Source organism: Podarcis bocagei (assembly GCF_964188305.1).
Source record: "Podarcis bocagei genome assembly, chromosome: 7".
Taxonomy (NCBI): domain Eukaryota; kingdom Metazoa; phylum Chordata; class Lepidosauria; order Squamata; family Lacertidae; genus Podarcis; species Podarcis bocagei.
In genome coordinates this window covers 77,138,183-77,155,999 of record NC_138132.1, presented here as the reverse complement: position 1 = coordinate 77,155,999, position 17,817 = coordinate 77,138,183, and the positions used below count along the sequence as shown (strand labels likewise).

Sequence of the window (17,817 nt, the reverse complement as noted above, 5' to 3'; positions counted from 1 at the left end):
AGACCTCCAGATGTTGCTGAACTGCAGGCAAAAGATAAAGGTAAAGGACCCCTGGGAGGTTAAGTCCGGTCAAAGGCAACTATGGGGTTCATATCGCTTTCAGGCTAAGGGAGCCGGCGTTTGTCCACAGACAGCTTTCCGGGTCATGTGGCCAGCATGACTAAACCGCTTCTGGCACGACGGGACACCATGATGGAAACCAGAGTGCACAGAAACACTGTTTACCTTCCCGCTGCAATGGTACCTATTTATCTACTTGCACTGGTGTGCTTTCAAACTGCTAGGTTGGCAGGAGCTGGGACAGAGCACTGGGAGCTCACTCTGTCATGGGGATTCGAATCGGCAAGCCCAAGAGGCTCAGTGGTTTAGACCACAGCGCCACTCGCGTCTCTGAAGTGCAACTCCCATGCTTGGCCACAAAGGCTGGAGCTGATGGGCATTTGAGTCCAGCAATATCATCAGGGCTATGGAAGAATCTGTAGGGACGGAAGAATCTGCCCATTTCAATTTCTCTGTTTCTATTTTTTTCCAGTCTCCAGCTTGCTTTTCCCATTTCCACATAATTGGGATTTATTCACTGAATTGCAGAATTGCAGAGTTTGAAGAGACACTCCAAAGGTAATCTAGTCCAACCCCCTGCAATGTAGGATTTGTGTCGGCTTAGGTGGTGCGGTCCTGACAGCGGCGGCAGGTCCTTTTTTGTAATCCCAGGGGGGCTGTGTGTGTGTGTGCGCGCCTTCCTCTTTCTCTCAAATCAGCAGGATTTAACAGGGAGCAAAGCAGCTGTTCCTTTGTTGCTAACCGAGGACTCGCTCCCGGGTCCTGGGTTCAGGAGAGGAGGGTGGGGTGGGAGTGGGGAAATTTCTTTCTTTTTAAAAGAGCCCTCATGAAAATTCATTGGTAAATCTTGCCTAATATTCACATGCTTGTATGCTTCTTTGCCTAATGGTTGCATTTCTGGCCTGCTTGTGGACTTCCTGGAGACAGCCAATTGCCTGCTATGAAAGGTTCAGCAAGGGAGGCCTCTGGCCTGATCCAGCAGAGCTCTCCTTGGGTTCTTTATGAGAGAGGGAGAGAGGGAGAGGAATGAAGAGAGGCTTTAAAGGTACTTTCCATATCACGTACAGCAATGCGCCCCAAAGTCCGAGCAATCATTAGTTTGCTTCCATTTCACTCCCCGCTCACTTCCTTTTGGTTCTAGGAGGAACTCAGGAGGGTTGCTCGGAAGAAAGTGCCTGTACCCAGAAATCTGGATCCAGATGACCAGTGGCAACTCCGGATGAAGTTTCTCGAGCGAGCGAAGAGTTACATCGGCATCCCTTACGCACAGAAATACCATCAAGCTGGAAGTAAGAGCCATTTGCTTTCCCAGGCTGTTTTGTTTTCGAAAAGCGAGGGTGTAGGAGACTCCCTGTGACACCAAAATACTGCTGAAATAAGCAATCCGTCCAAACACTTTTCTTTCGTAAGGACGTCAAAAGAGCCCTGCTGGATGAGGCCCATCTCGTCCAGCATCTTGTTCTCACTGTGACTGACCAGATGCCTGTGGGAAACTTGCTGGACGCTGGAGTTTCTTCTTACCCGAGGTGAATCTACACGCAGGGAAAGAAACACTATAAATAAGTAAGAAATTAAATTGTTTAAAGGAAAAAAACGCTATGGAAAATCGCTTAGAAATTATTTTGCTCTCTGGTGCCATCTGGTGTTGCATGCTGTTTCTTGACTAACGTAGCTGAGTCCCTGGTCTGCTCATCTGTTCCCCATTGCTCATTTTCCCTCCGGATGCTCTGCTTGAGGTTACCATTTTGCTTCAACAATATTCCACTTTCCAGCTGACCTTTGCTTCAATTTCTTCCCCAGCTCCAGAATACAACTCTCCGCTCTTCCTGGACTGCTGTGGGTTCATCCGGAGAGTAATGTGGGACCTGACAGAAGAGTTTGGCTTCTGCATGGGCTTAGGAAACCAAGCTTATCAGTATGACACTCTTCCTATTACATTACCCAGCGAGGAATATCTGAAACCAGGAGATCTCATCTTCATTTCAGGAACTTACTTTGACACACAACGTAATGTGGCCTGTGCTGTCCATCATACTCCTCTTCCTGTCCTTTTCTGAATCTTCCTCCCATCCTTTTGCCTTTCTTCTTATCTCAAGCTCACCAGTTGTCGTTGGGGTTTTCTTTAGGGGGGGTTCCATGGGCACATTTCTATGTTTCAGCAGGTGCCATCTGAACACTTCTGTCCCTCCCATCCCTCAGGTCAACTTCCCTGCTCCGAAAAAGAAACCGAGCAAGCAGGAGCACACACACACACACACACCTGGCTTTTCCAAGGGAACTGGGCAAAAGCCAGATCCAATAGACTTTATCCGAGCCTTGAAAAGCACACTGAGTTGAAAAACGAAGTGGGAAAGAGTCCCGCTCTCCAAACTTCCTCCTTCAACTCTATGCACTTTTCCAAGGGAATCGAAGGTGGTGAGAGGAGCACTGAGCATCTTTGTGGGCACCAGGGGAAGGCCTTGCAGGCACTGCTGCACCCAAAAGGTGCCATGTTGGTGATATATCACATCCCCAGCAGCCATTTTATAATATGCCATACCCTCATGGCAGCCATTTTGTGATGTTCCGCATCGCCCAGGACAGCCATTTCATGACCAACGCCAGCAGCACTTCCTCAAAATTCCAAATGTGCCTGATGGCCTCAAAATCTTGGCTTCGAAATGTTTTGCCACTCCATTCAGACACCAGTTTCTGTCTTCATCTGAACCCTTCAGCACATGCACACCCCTCATGGGACCATCTGAATCCAATTTCTTCCTCTTCCTAGGGCAGGCGCTGAGGGGATTCTTTTTTTTTTTTTTTTTTAAATATTTTTATTGGGTTTTCACATTTTATGTAAACACAAACAACACACCAAAACAGACATAAAAAACAACGAACATGAATAAATCCCGAAAATCTTATTTTCTAACCCTAGTCCTTGACTTCCCCCCACCCCCTCCCCTGCATCCCTATTCCCAAACTTATGTCAGCAAGTTAGCATTTCTTCCATCTTAATGTTAGGCCTTTTATAAAAAACAAAAATAATTTTTCCCTAAGTTGGACCCCAATTCTCTTCCCTCGATTTCTCAATTTTTCTTACATAATTTTCTTAATACTAAACCCCCTGGTCTTGAGTGTTGTTTAAATTTAACTCTTCCCTCCCTCCCCTCCCCGCTTTGCGTCCTTTCCCAAGACATGTCCAAATTAACAGTTTTTAGCCTGGATTCCGGATATCCGAGGCTCTCAATTCTCTTTTAGTCCCTCTCCGCCGGTTTTGTTGGTAGTCCTTTTTGTCTATCATCGAGTCTCGAAAGATTTCCTTAACAATCAATCCGATCAGTCCATAGTCTTTTCCCATATTTAAAGGCAACTGCTGAGGAATTTCCACAAGGCCTAAGTCTTGTTGATAGTCAAAATCAAAGTCAAAATCAAAGTCAATGTGGAGGCCCCAATTGTACTTCTTTATTTCGAGCTCCTGAATTCCATAAAGTCCCAGGGCCTCCACTTTCATCTTCTGTATCTTTCGTAGGCTTTGAGTGGATTTAATCCAATAATCTCCTTGCTTGTGTTCTCCAGATGTCAGCTCCTGGTTAGTACTTTCCCAGATAACTTGTTCTCTTTCTTGTTTTGTCTTCTCCTCTTCTTCGCTTATTGTTTCAAATTCAGCTGTGGGTTCTTTCTCACTCAGGCCCTCATTACTTTCAGCAGAACTACTTGTTTCCAAATCCAAGGTCATCAATTGTTTACTCATAGCTGTAGTCTGCTCCTGTAGAGTTCCCACCAGTGAGAACATTCTTTCGATTTCTCTCAGTATCTTTCCACCCACAGCCATTGTAATTCCACAGAATTCCCCCTAGAGGGAATCTGGTTACTGAGTAACCTTTTCTCCAACAATCCTCTGTCCTATTGTTGTTTCTTTGTTTCTCAAAATTTTAGTTCAATTGTAACTCCTTTTAATCCGGAGAGGTCTTAGACAGCAATTTTTTTTTTTCACTATTAATAGTCCATTTGACAGCTTTTGACAGCTGTCAAATTCTGCTCCTCTATACAGGCTCCAAAGCAGGTCGCTCCCGGGCCCGGGAGGGAGGGTTGTTTACCACAAAACAAAAACTCTTCCAACACTCCACTCTCCTGCTCAAATTTACCTTTCTAAATCTTGGAAGTTACTGTCTTTTTAAAACTCACCCTTTACAGGGTAGGCACTCCAGCTTAGTTCTTATTTCGTTGCTCTGGATCGTCTGCAAGGGGGGGTGTGGGGACTTCCTTTTAGCACACCCCCCGGTCGTCTCAAATTCAAAAGGTAAAAGTTTTAAAGTTCAGTTCCAAATTACTCACGGGTTCTTTTTTTCAGTCCGAATTTCAAGGAAGGAAGTCAGCGCTCTCCAGTTATGGCTCGCGGCTTCGCTCAGCGGCGGTAGCGGTCGACTCTCAGTGCCACGCCGTCCCCTGTATCCCCTCCGTAGCCTTTAAAAAGGCTCATTGCGAATCAGGGGGGGCGCTTAAGGCACCCGCCGAGTCTTCAGTCCGCAGGCTTCCGCGCCTGCGGTTTTTAAGGGTCCCTGTGTCGCCGGCACGGCAAAGACCCATCCACCGCTGAGCCGATTCCCTCCGGAGCTCGGAGGGAATCCGCCATTTCCCGATCGCGCCAACCCGGAAGTCCCCGGCGCTGAGGGGATTCTCCAGTGCCAGAATTCTGATGCATTTAGGCTCCCCTCCTCCTCATCCCCTTCCAGGTGTAGCTAAACAGCCAGTTTTCAAAGGCTGTTCCCCAAGATGTACTCCTTCCATCTCTGCAGGAAAAAGGCAGCCCCACGACATTGTCCACGTGGAAATCCGGTTGGGGTATGGAGAGCGCAGCCTAGGGGCCAGGTGGAAACGGGGCAAATCACAAGTCTTTGATTCCTACAAGTTTGTCTCCAGCACCTATGGGGACATGGAGTACCACTTCAAATCCATCGAGACGTGGCTCCAAGGCATCTGTGTCAGGCAAGTGTCTGCCCTGTTAAATGCTGGGAGATTTGGGGCAGGCAAAAAGGAGGACTTCTCCATGCAGCACCTAGTTAAATTATGGAACTTGCTCCTGCAGGAAGCAGCGGTGGCCACCAAGTTCACTGACTTTAAAAGAGTTGGGCAAATCCACGGAGGAGAAGACTACCAGTGGCTACTAGCCATTATAACTATGTTCTACATTTCCTGTTGAAGGCAGTAGGGCTCTGAATTCCACCTGCTAGGCATTGCAAGTGGTGAGAAAATTGTTGCGCTCAGGAATCGCCCATCAGCGACTGGCCATTGCGAGAACAGATTAAATGTTTCAAATATCCCTGCACCTAGAAAAGTAGCAGGTCAAGGAAAGGCACCCTTTCAGATTGTGCAGAGAGAAGAGTGTTTCTCCCTCTCACGTAACACTTAGAAACTCCTGGACATCCAATGAAGCTGTTGGATGATTTGCAATAGATAAAACTCCTTCTTCACGCGGCATATTGTTAAACTATGGAACTCCCTCCCACAAGAGGCAGAAACGGCCACCAACTTGGATGGCTTCAAAAGAGGATTAGATAAATTCATGGAGCTACCAGTCATAGCTGTCAACGTTTCCCTTTTTAAAAGGGAAATTCCCTTATTCCGAATAGGATTCCTCACCAGAAAAGGAGAAAGTTGACAGCTATGCTACCAGTAGCTACTAGCCATGATGTCTTTGTTCTGCCTCCAATGCCAGAGGCATTATGCCTCTGAATACCAGCTGCTGGGAATCACAGGCGGGCAGAGTTGCCGCAGCACTCACGCACAGCTCTATCAGGCTTCCCACAGTGGACATCTGGTTGGCCCCTGAGAAAACTAGCCGGGCCATTGACACGACCCAGCCGTTCTCATCTTACAGTCTTTCAATGGGGCACTCCCAGGGTCCCCGCTGAAAATTCATCTTCTGTCCGTCATGCATGCTTAATTTGGGATGTGTGTGTTTCTTCCAAACTTCCAAAGCAATGCCTAGTTTCCAAAAGGAAGCAGCAAGCGAGGTTTGTTTCGATCACCTCCACAGCTCTGGACTTTGCAGCCCTCCCCGGGTGTGTTTCCCCCTAACGCTCCCCGCCACCCTGCCATTGTCATTCCGTTGGCGTCGAGGACCGTATAATTTTTCATCCCCGGCGCGGCGCCTCTGGGAATGGTCGACGCCCACCATTGTCTCCCGAAACTCTCCCTCCCCCCTTTCCCTCTCCTCGCTCCTGGTCTCCGGTGCCCTGGCCTCCGCCTGCGGATTGGAAATCAAAGGTGTCATTACAATTTCAAAGGCTCTGCCTGAGCCGCGCTTTAAGCTGCTGCTGCTCAGAGGAGAAGGAACAAATGATGATCTGAAAAGCTGGGTTGCAACCCAGAAAGGCCAGTGAACCTGGTGTGCGCAAAGCCACTTCCTGCTTGCCCAGGAGGTGGGGTTGCGGGCTTCACGCCCACCCCACGTGAGCGGGGGCTGGTTGCAGCCCCCGCGAGAGCAGGGGAATCCCGGCCGGGCCTGCCCCCCCCAGCCAGCCAACCAGCTGGCTGGGGGGGGCGAGGCCTGCCCTATTTAGGGCCGGTGCTGAGGGGGCTCGCCCTCTTTTCGCCGGCTAGCCCTCACGTTTTGCCCTCCTGTTTGTTTCCCGCATATCAGCTGTTTCTGTTCGTAGGAGATCTTATCTGCGTTGCCTGGAGCGTTCCTGCCTTGCTTCTATGTTGCCTTTTGTTCTTGAGCTGCAGGGCACCTCGTGGAATATGCTGTAGCTTCACAGAAATAGCTCCCTTTTACAGAGAATTTCCAGCATTCGCTGCTGGTGTTGCTTTATTTCTAAATTGCTTGAGGTTCAGTTGTTATCTTTAGTTTTGGAGCTGAAACCAGTTTTGGGCTTTTCTCCTTCTGGGGGTTTAAATCACTGTGTGTGTGTTTGTGTGCTTTCCTTCCAGCATCTCTTTTTCACGTCTACAGTTTTACAGGGAGCTCTGTGTGTTTCGGTGCAAGTTCCCTGCCCTCAGGAGCTTGCCGTGCCTGCTGCTGCATGCCCCCTTCAGAGGAATTTATTCAGCTTTGTGGAGCTTTTTCTGCTGATCCGTTGCTTGCCCTCGGCTGCTGACTGCCTGTTCTGCAAGGAGCTCAAGGAAGAACGTTTGGCTCCTCGGACGCAGCTGTTGGGGCTTCAGGTTTTAGCTGGGGGTTTGTGCAGGGGAGCATGGTGCAATTAGGCGGAAAGGCAGCTGCGGGAGGAGAGCGGGCTGCGTTTTGTGCCAGTTGTGTTTCATTTTCTTGCCGGGGTGAGGGGCAGAATTTCTTGTTAAATAATCATTTCAGCAGCATTCTTGAGGGGTTGAGTGGGTTCCACAGAGCATCGCTTCCTCTACAGGCTGTTCTATTTTCGCGCAGAAGTTTAGACTTGGAAAACCTCAGAAGCAGCTGCGCCGTTGCCGGGCAACCAGCGCGCCCTGACCACCATTTCATCCGCCCACGTGCCCTTCCGGGCGGCCACCATTTTACTATAGGCATCCCACGTGGGAAGTAATTTTACAAACCCTCCCTCTTAAGCTTAACCGGCGAGAAAACCAGGGGAATAATTATCGTTCATAAGGGGTACGTGGGGAATGCCTGCAGGTTTTGCTCTTGAGGCTGCGGAATTTTTCAGTATTAAAGGGCTAGTGTTAAGTGTTTTCGCACGTGTTCATTGTCGCTAGGAACGCGACAGGAACGCATTACGGCTGCCTTTTTGATTGCCCACATGGCCTTGCGGCCATTTGCTCCAATTCAGTATTAAATAGCGGGTTTTCATGAGGGAGGCGGGGTCAGGGGAGGAAGCGCTGGGGCACTGGGCTTTAAAACGGGTCGGCAAGGTTTACCTTGCCTGGGGTGGTTCACTCCAGCAGAGATCCCTCTGTGGGCCTGCGATATCCGGTGTTTGCATCTGCACAGACACGATTTCCAGTGTCTGCACATGCGCAGACACAATTTCCGGCACCGCAAAAGCAAGTTCCCGTGCCACGCTGCACCAGTTTAGCACAGCTGAGCAGGCTACTTGGTTCAGGGGCAGCTCGTGGGCTGGTTAAACGACCCCCATGGGCCGCTTGTGGCCCATGGGCCTTACATTGCTGACCCCTGCTTTAAAACATGCACCTGTTTCTAAAAAGCACAGGGCAAAAGGTAAGAATGGGGGAGCCCAAATCCTCTTCTTAAGCCATCCCAGTGGTGGCCGTCGCTACCTTCCATGGGAGCGAATTCCAGAGTTTGACTATGGAGACCTCACACCAAAGGAATCTTGCTATGAGCATGCGCACAATCACAATCAAGTTGCCTGTTGAGGTGGCGGCTTTTCAATGTGCACTGCTGATGTGAACGGGGGCGGGACATGAACTGGGACTCTGTGCCAACGGGGCGGGGCATGCACAGGGCTCCGTACAAAACCCAGAAGGTTCCCAATGCCCTTGGTGTTGCCAGGATCTATGCACAGCTGCCCCGTGTGGCGAGCCTTTGAACTGCAGGGGGCAGCCTTCTCTGCGAAGAACCTTCAGGCCCCGGACTGACTCCGCCCACTCAGGCTTCCGCAGCCAATTCCAAACTTACTTGTTTTTCATTATGAGTGACAGGGAAGGGCAGATCTTCCCCAGGTAGGGCTGGGAAACACCTGGAGCACCACTGCCAGTCAGAGTAGACAATAATGAGTTTAATGGACCAAGGCCATCATTGTATAGATTTGTGGAGTCCTGCTGTCATTCTGCCTTCTTTTCCCAGCATTCCAGAGTGCAAAGTTTCCTGTGGCAATTTATCGGGACGCCTTGGAACAAGCTTGGCACACGATAGTGAGGACTTTTCATGTCCAGCGCCAGCCCTGTTCTGATAGGGCCTATGTGCTTCCATCTGCGTGGGCACCCCACTTTCTCTTTAGTTCCACCCCCTGGCCCAGTACTGACTGCCATTTTGATTTCCCACAATGCCTCTGGCTCACATTGACCCAGGGCATTGTGGGAGGCAGGGCAAAGGTCTGCCTGGACTCAGAAGAGCCCACTGTGCCGCTGCAAACCCGGAGTCCTCAAACATATGCACCACAAAGTCCCCGGGGCAGAAATCAAGCCTGCTCACTAATGCAGGAAATCCTTCACAATTCTAGCAACAGTTCCTAAGCAGCAGTTGCTAGGCGACTGGCCCTTGTTGATAGTGTTGAGACCTGCCTTTGAGCTGCCCAGGAAGAGGGAAAATAGTTTGCTGCCTATAGATGCTCAGAGTGCCAGGGCTGGGCCGCTTGAGACGCTGGTGTCGCCTGAGCACAGAGAAAAAAACACACGCCGAGCCTCCAAAACCCCGAGCCTGCTTGGGAAGCGGGGAGTTTGGCTGGCTTTAGACTTCCGTATGGCTCGGCTGGAATACAAACCCACAAATGCTTTATTAAAGCATTTAGGGCGTGCCAAGTTAAGGTTAGAGCTTCTGTTACTTTGCTTTCTGTTTGGGTTGGGTCTTCGTTTATTTATCATTTAGGCAAGCTGCCTTACCCTGAGTCGGACCATTGGTCTGCTTAGCTCAGTACTGTCTACACTGACTGGCAGCAGCAGCTCTCCAGGGTTTCAGGCAGGGGTCTCTCCCAGCCCTACCTGGAGATTCCAGGGATTGAACTTGGGACCTTCTGCATGCAAAGTAGATACTCTACTACTGAGCTTTGGCCATTCCATTAGGAAATGGGAACGCAGAAGCCTCCCTGGTGGGGAGTCAGACCATTGGGCCATCTAGTTGTGTAGTGTCTAGGGAGAGCCCTATTCCCTTAAGGAGTTGCAATTCCCAGAGAGGCCTAACAACCAATCCCTCATCACAGGGAACTCTGGGAACTGTAGTTCTTTCATGGGAATATTAGGTTTCCTAACAACTCTCAGCACTCTATTCAACACATCTCCCAGAATTCTTTGGGGGGAAGCCCTGGCTGTTTAAAGTGGTATTAGGTAAAGGTAAAGGGACCCCTGAGCATTAGGTCCAGTTGTGACTGACTCAGGGGTTGTGGCGCTCATCTCGCTTTATTGGCCGAGGGAGCCAGTGCACAGCTTCCGGGTCATGTGGCCAGCATGACTAAGCCGCTTCTGGCAAACCAGAGCAGCGCACGGAAACGCCAGTTGCCTTCCCGCCGGAGTGGTACCTATTTATCTACTTGCACTTTGACGTGCTTTCAAAATGCTAGGTTGGCAGGAGCAGGGACCAAGCAATGGGAGCTCACCCCATTGCAGGGATTCGAACGGCATTGTTCTCTCCCCGTCCCCATTTTATTGCCACAACAACTCTGTAGGGTAGGCCCCACGCTGAGGCAGGGACTGCCCCAAGGCCACTCCAGTGAGCTTCACAGCGGGGTGAGGGATTCAGACCCTGGTCTCTTCCGCATTGGCTCCATTGCTATCTGAACTTGCAGTTCCTCTTTGCTTATTTTCACAGCCACTGTCCGGAGCACAGATGGGCGTCGTCCATGGAGCTCCCCAGCAAGCGATCAATCTTCTGTCTTCCAAGTGAACCAGGCGAGGATATGGGCGCTGAGGAAAGCAGGCCGCAGCCTCCGCTGAGGTCGAAAGAGATGGCCCTCAGACTGGAGCCCATCGCAGAGACCGTCAGCAACTTTGAACTGAGCAGCAGTGAGCAAGCGGAGGCCGTGGGCCTCCAGGGTCCCTCCGGAATGAATTTGGGGGACCTTGAGACAAACCCAGTTAAAGGAGACCCGGTTACAGGGACTGGCCAAGCCCAGAGACAGTCTCCAGAAAGGACCCCGCTGGAGGCTGCAAGCCCAAGGGCGGGAGGCAGCGAGGTTTCGCTGGAGGGGAGCTCATCCCAGGAGGAAGGAGGGTGTGAGGAGGGTCCTGCCCATGGCCAGGAAGCCGGCGCAGAGGCGAGGCCGCCCAGGCCCACTCAGCACTCCGCCAGAAACCCACTCCCCATGTCCCACTCCAGCTCGAAGGTAAACCCCAAGGGGGTCTTAGCGAGCGGCGCTGGCAAGCGGAGGAAGAAGCGCAGAGGACGAGGAGGTAATCAGAGCCCTTGAGGGATCTCCAGGGGTGGCACCAGGAGAATCCCGGGTTAGATAGAGAAGCAGGGTGCGGGGGGAGGACAACCGACCCTAGCAATGCCCACCTCACCTCTACTGGTTGGGCGCAGGGGAGTGGTGGGAGGAACCAGCTGGGGAACCACCAGAGGTAATGGGGCAATGAGGAGTGGTCCGAGGGAGACAGAGGGGTGGGAGCTTGTCGTAGCAGGAGGGGGAGACACCCCTGACTCTTCACCAGCCTGACTCATCTCTGCCTCTGTGTCTCCTTCTACTCCCCTGCTTCATGTCAGCCTCTGATTCTCGACTCTCCCAGCTCACAAAGCCCTGCTACCTCCTCAGCTTGCAACACCTCCTCTTCCCGGTCTTCTCTGGGACTCCCAGTAGTCCTACCACCACTTCCTGGGCTCCGAGCCGTCTTCCCTTGGGGTTTCCTCAGCTGGTTCTTCCCACCGTTCCTCTGTGTCCGATCTGCCCATGACACCCCCCTACTTTTGGCTTGGGTTGGCCTCTCTGAAAACCATCCCTCCTACCCTGTAAGTGGTGTCCACACAACAGGCTGCTTGCACCCTTTAGAGAAAAAAAAATGAAACCCCAAGTGTCATTATTCTCTTAAATTGTTACCCGCCTTCCACTTTGAGGCCTGTCCCAGGGCAAGTTGTGACAATGGAAAATACAGTTTGAAGGGTCTAAAAACTTCCATTAAAATATTACCACCAAAAAACAGGGTGAGGATTAACGCTGGACCCAACCTTATAGCTTGCACCAAATGCTAATCCTACTCAGAGTAGACTCATTGAAATGCATGGACATGGCTAACTTGGGTCTGTTGATTTCAGTGGGTTTGTACTGGGTAAGACTGACTAGCACTGGATACAACCCAGTGTGGCAGAGTCAGCTAAGTTGCTGCACTAATGGAAGCCGGCACAACAGAACCTGCTAGTGCAACATGACTCTCTCCCCTGTCCTTCCCTTGTGCCCCCTTTGGAGCTGCTTGGGAGATTTGACAAACCCCCAGAACAGCCCATGGAGGAGGAGAGGTGGGATCATATGGCCCAGATGACTGCTGTTGTCAGGCAGGCCAGCAAGACAATGTCTGAAAAGGGAGCTGCAAAAATGGCACATTATACTGTACAACTCGTGCTTCCAGTTGCCAGCAGATAAGGTGGCAGATCGGTGGGCATTGCCAGAGGCTGATATTCACGGGACGCACCAGGTCTGCTTCCATGCATTTCATCTCAAATGGATCAGTTTTGGGACTGTATTCCACATATCCGCTCAGCATCTATCAAAAAAAGGCAAAAAAGAAAAAAGGCAGAGGCTTTGTTCTCCCTCCCCTTGCCAAGAACTTCATAAAACCGAAATCGTCCAAGTGAGACTTATAGAAGAACAAATTAGAAATACGGGGAAGGGGTATATAAAAACAGGTCCCATTAGCAGGCAATTTGGCTAGAAGCGAAGATGGTAGCTTCATTAATAGGGCAATTTAGCTGAGGGGGTTTTTTAGAGGGGAGGGGCAGGTGTGTGCGCGCGCCACAAATATTTGTATGCTATAAAAATGCAAAAAGACAAAGACAAAGCCCTGTTATTTTATTTCCCTGGCAATATTGGTTTGCTAATTGTCCTATTACAATCCTGGCAATAAAGTGGATATTGGTTTATCGCAAAAGAGTGCAGGTTGGAGACATTTGAATAAAAGGAATAGCACCTGGAACTGTGCTGAAATTGAGTTGGAAACAATGGAATAATTTGAGGCCACCTGGCAACGTGAGAACATAGGAAGAGCCTTGCTGGATCAAGCCAAAGGCCCGTCTGGACCCAACATCCTGTATCCCCACAGTGGCCAATCAGATGGCTCCAGGAAGCCCCCAGGTGGGGCGTGAAGGCAGCAGCCTCCTCTCACTGTTATTCATAAGAGCAGCCCCGCTGGATCAGACCAGAGGCTCCTCCTATTTTCGCAGTGGCAGACTAAATGCCTCTGGGAACCCTGCAAGCAGGACCTGCATGCAACAGAGTTCTACTGACTTGCATTTCCCGGCAACTGCCATTCAGAGGCACACTGCCTCTGCCAGCCAGACCAACTGGAGCAGGGGCAGCAGGTTGACCCCCACATTGGGGTCACATCCAGCGGGAGATACCGCTGGGAGAAGGAGGCAGAGGGCAGTCCTTGCTTGGCTTCCTCCTCCCTGCATGGGGAGTTAGTCATGATGATTACCGTATTTTTCGCTCTATAAGACTCACTTTCTCCCTCCTAAAAAGTAAGGGGAAATGTGTGTGCGTCTTATGGAGCGAATGCAGGCTGCACAGCTATCACAGAAGCCAGAACAGCAAGAGGGATTGCTGCTTTCGCTGCGCAGTGATCCCTCTTGCTGTTCTGGCTTCTGGGATTTGGAATATTTTTTTTCTTGTTTCCCTCCTCCAAAAACTAGGTGTCTTATTGTCTGGTGCGTCTTATAGAGTGAAAAATACTGTAACTTCAGAGAATCTGCTTTGAAGATGTCTAGCAGTAGCCACAACTCAACAGTAGCCTTCCCATCAACCTTTCTCCTCCCTTGAGTGCAACATTTCAAATTGTGGACAGACAACCTTTCTCTTAACTGGAGGCACCAGGGATGGAACCGGTGACCTTTGACCCTTCCCCCAAAGTTAACATACAGCTGGGAGAGGCGGAGCCCAGGTTAGGGCGGAGCCAAGATGGAACCATGTGGGCTCAGGGGCGGAGCCTGGCACAGTCTGCTGGGTCTCTGTTGGAAACTGGATGGAATCAGGAGGTGGAGGAGATCCAGGGCAGAGCCTGGTGGGGCGTAGAATGCAGATTTGACTGCTTTTCAGACTCCAGTACTCATTTGCCTTATAGAACAAAAAGTTTTGCAGGCAGAACCAATACAATCCTAGCTGGTTAGGAATCAGGGATGGAATCAGCACCTGGTAGCATTGGACAGCTCCTTGGGTCAAACCACATGACAGGGCCCACCATTAATTTATCTGCCCTGGCCCAGTCCTTCAAGCTGCGCTGGGTTGCTGGGTCTAGCTGCCATCTGGATTTCCCACACTGCCTGGCTGCCTCCTTCCTATGAGTAGAGCATCTCTCTGGCTTCAGTTTATATAAGATGATTCCAAACTCAAAACCTCTGCCCAAACTTTTTGGGTGGTATTCTGTTGACGCACTGAAATTACTGAATCTCAGTTTGCCAGTGGCTCTGCTCTGAGTGGGACTAGAACAGGATATAACCCCTTGCTTCCCATTCTCAAATGGAGGGAGCTGCTAGCCCTTGTGCCGCCCCATGTTAAACATGGATTTACGCAGCAGCGTATCCCCAAAGTGCCTACAAGGCTTCCCAGCGCTTTGCCTGTCATGCTTAGCGTTGCATCTCCAGTTTGAGCACAGGATGGTAAGTAGATAGTCTAAATTTCTAAATTTTAGGGCTTCAAAAAAGGAGACATTTCAAGAGAGGATGAGTCTAAGGAATGTCATTGCTCTTTACTGTACAGTCTAGCACCTGAACTCAGCGCTTTCTTCCCTCTTTCGCCACAACGGGAGATAAAAACCAGAACGGTACATGCCCAACAACACAACCAGCAGCTGGTATTTTTAAAACCCAAATTAATACTTTGAATACACGACGGAGGGGGTGGGGAGGATTGTGGTAATAATTAGCCACCAAGAGAGGTGGAGGGGGGGGGTGAAACTATAAATGCAAAGTCTTGGAGGGAGAAAGGTTGGGGGCTTATGCTTTAATAATGTGTGTCAAAATATACACAGCGAGCCTGAAAGTGCGGTCTTTAATCTTGAAAGGGAAGAATCCCGGGGGACAGCCCTCATTGATCTCCTTATGTTTGTAATTACGGAGCCTCCCCGTATTAGGCAGAGACGGGGACGTGTTTCAACGGAACGGGAGCTCCTTCCCCTCTCACGCCTCCTGTCACTGATGTGTGTATCTCTCAAGCCAGGGTTTCAGGATAAAGTGTCTCAAAATGGCTCTTAACCACCACTGCCGTGGGGGGGGGGCAGGAGCAGCAATGGAGGTGGAGGGGTGTGTGAGAAAAGAAGCAGAAAAAGAGAGAGGTGCTTAAAAAATCAGCCCTGGCTTCTGGGTTTGCATCAAGGATATGCAGTTAGTCCCATGTGTCCTTCTCATGCATTTTCCTCTGCCCTCCTCTTCCCTTCTTCCTTATGTGTCATGCCTTCTTAGATTGTAAGCCTGAAGGCAAGGACTGTAGGTTAAAAATAAATAAATCTGTAAGCCGTTTTGGCTGAAGAGCTGAGTATGATATCCCCTTTAAAAATAAAGTTCAATAGTGTATTGACATAGAGATACACAGAGAGAAAACAATGTAATTAAATGAAAATGAAAATTACACACACACACACACACGATACACATCTGGGTATTCTGGGGTTAATATATCAAACAACCTAAACAAGCTTTGCCAAGTTAATGTTATACCCCTTATATGAGTGGAATATAAATACTAGGGCTGCGCATGCACAACAGACCTGATCCAGGGCCCTGATCCAGACCCCCAAATCACTGGGACCACCCAACCCAGACTCAGTCAGTCCTGAATCAATCTGAGGGTGAGTCTGGTGTTTAATTAGGGCTCTGGTCAGTTTGTTATAAAACATATCTGGGGTATAATATATTCAGCTTCCTCTGATTATCACAGTGCAGGGTTAAAAAGGAATTTAGTGGGACTATGTTTTGTTGTTGTTGATATTAATATTTAAATTTATTTACTGTCCTATACCCAAAAGTCCCAGGGAGGTTGCTATGTACCAGATCTGGTCAAATCCTGGATCCTGAACCAAATCAGACTGATGTGGGTCAACCCAGAATTCGGCAAGATTGGGTTGAGGGAGCCCCAGACCACTCCAGGTTGTTTGAAAGCTCCATTGGTGTAAGAATGTAATGGGGGGTGGGGAGAAGAGAGACAGGCATCCTCACTACAGGGGTTAATCAGGGGTTAAATTCGGATCAGGGCAAAAGCCGGGTCCAGCCCTCGAATTCAGGACTGATCCAACTGAAGCAGCTGCTTATGACAGCACGGTCTTTGCTGTTCACTTATGTTGATCTGCAAAGGAGGAAAGTCACATAATGTTAAGCTGAACGCCCTGGTGAGCCATATTGCAGCATTGCCGTCTACACAAGGATATTTGAGACGGGAGAGAGAAATTTGGTTCAGTTTGCATTTAAAGGAGAGTCTAGCAAACCTGCAATTTCTAAAACCAGAAGTGAGCTGAATCAACCATCCCTCAAAATCTGCACTTCTCTGAATGTTGTGGTGCATTTATCCAGCCAACCAATGGGAACAAAAATGCGTATACAGTGGTACCTCTGGTTATGAACTTAATTCGTTCTCTCCATTGGCTGTTAAAATGTTAGACTGTAAGCTCCTAGAGGGCGGAGGACTCTCACCATCTGCTTAGCCTGTTAAAGCATCAAGGTACAGCATCGATGCTGAACAAAAACAGGAAACCCTTCTCGATTGCATGAGGGGATGACCACTGCCATTTTGTACCCAATGCCAACCTTACTCTAAACAGCCTCGGCCCATATACCTGAAGGAGCTTCTCCACCCCCATCATTCAGCCCGGCCACTGAGGTCCAGCTCTGAGGGCCTTCTGGTGGTTCCCTCCCTGCGAGAAAAGAGGTTACAGGGAACCAGGCAGAGGGCCTCCTCGGTAGTGGCACCCGCCCTGTGGATGTCAAGGAAATAAACTACTATCTGACTTTGAGAAGACATCTGAAGGCAGCCCTGTTTAGGGAAGTTTTTAATGACTGGTGTTTTATTGTGTTTTTAATATCCTACTGGAAGCCACCCAGAGTGGCTGGAGAGAGGCCCGGACAGACGTGTGGGGTATAAGTAAATAACAACAACAATAACAACTCTGAGTAGACCCACTGAAACCTGTGCCCATGATTAACTTAATTCCAACTGGTGCACTCCGAGTAGGACTTAATTGACTGCAACTCATATTAAATGAACAAATTGTGGATTCAGGCCCATGGCCCAGTATTGTGAGCACGGACCGGCAGTGAGTGTCCAGGGTTTCTGTCAGGGGACAGCACTACCTGGGGATTAAACCTGGGACTTTCTGCATGCCAGGCAGGTGCTCTGCCCACTGAAGGAAGCTGCCTTACCCAGAAGGCTCAGCTATCTTATTACTGCCCGCTCTGACTGGCAGCGACTTTTCACAGGATGGAAGCAGAGCCAGGTTCCCAGTCACATCCCCTCCTCGCTTGGCCAGCCAGGGGAGAGTTCTGGAGAGGGCAAGGCACCGGAGTCAACAGGTGACATCACAGCCTCCCCATTATGATCTGCGTGCGAGTCAGCTTCTAGAGGATATGGCTTCAGAGCGGGAAGGAGCCTCAACATCGATTCCCCCTTCAAAAAAGGTCTGCAAGAAGAAGCTCTACAGCTTCCCGCTTCTCTCGACACTTCAAAGACAAACGTGCTTCTCAGGTCAGCCCCACAGCCCCAGATCCCAAGAGAAACCACCTTGACATCCCACTCCCACCCACCTCTGGCTGCCCTCCCAATGGGATCGGAAGGGCAAGGGGTGGTGGGGCCACACATGCACCTTTTGGAGGTTGGGGGACCCCAGGCAGAAAATCCCACAAGCACTTCTCCCTCACAAATGCAGCAACAAATTAAGGAACCGCTCCTGACACCCAAAATCAACCACCTGAAGCGGCCTCTGCACTCGCCTAATGGTAGAGCCGGGCCCTGCAAAGGGATAGTTGTATGACAAGAC

The 17,817-nt window shown here is 50.0% G+C and overlaps 1 protein-coding gene across 4 annotated transcripts in view; it reads left to right on the top strand.

The window, feature by feature from the left end:
* Nucleotides 1-1,228: 1,228 nt before the first annotated feature.
* Nucleotides 1,229-17,817, top strand: part of LOC308590983 (protein polyglycylase TTLL10-like) — a 43,911-nt gene continuing 27,322 nt past the window's right edge. For 2 of the 4 annotated variants that reach the window (XM_081201433.1, XM_081201434.1), the window contains exon 1: nt 17,390-17,525. In XM_081201433.1, coding sequence (XP_081057559.1) covers nt 17,408-17,525 — 118 coding nt within the window. In that variant the 5' untranslated portion in view covers nt 17,390-17,407. Of the gene's footprint in view, nt 1,350-1,860; nt 2,068-4,838; nt 5,029-9,239; nt 9,466-10,462; nt 11,044-17,389; nt 17,526-17,817 lie in introns of those variants that run through there. The other 2 variants (XM_081201431.1, XM_081201432.1) reach the window with 2 other exon arrangements.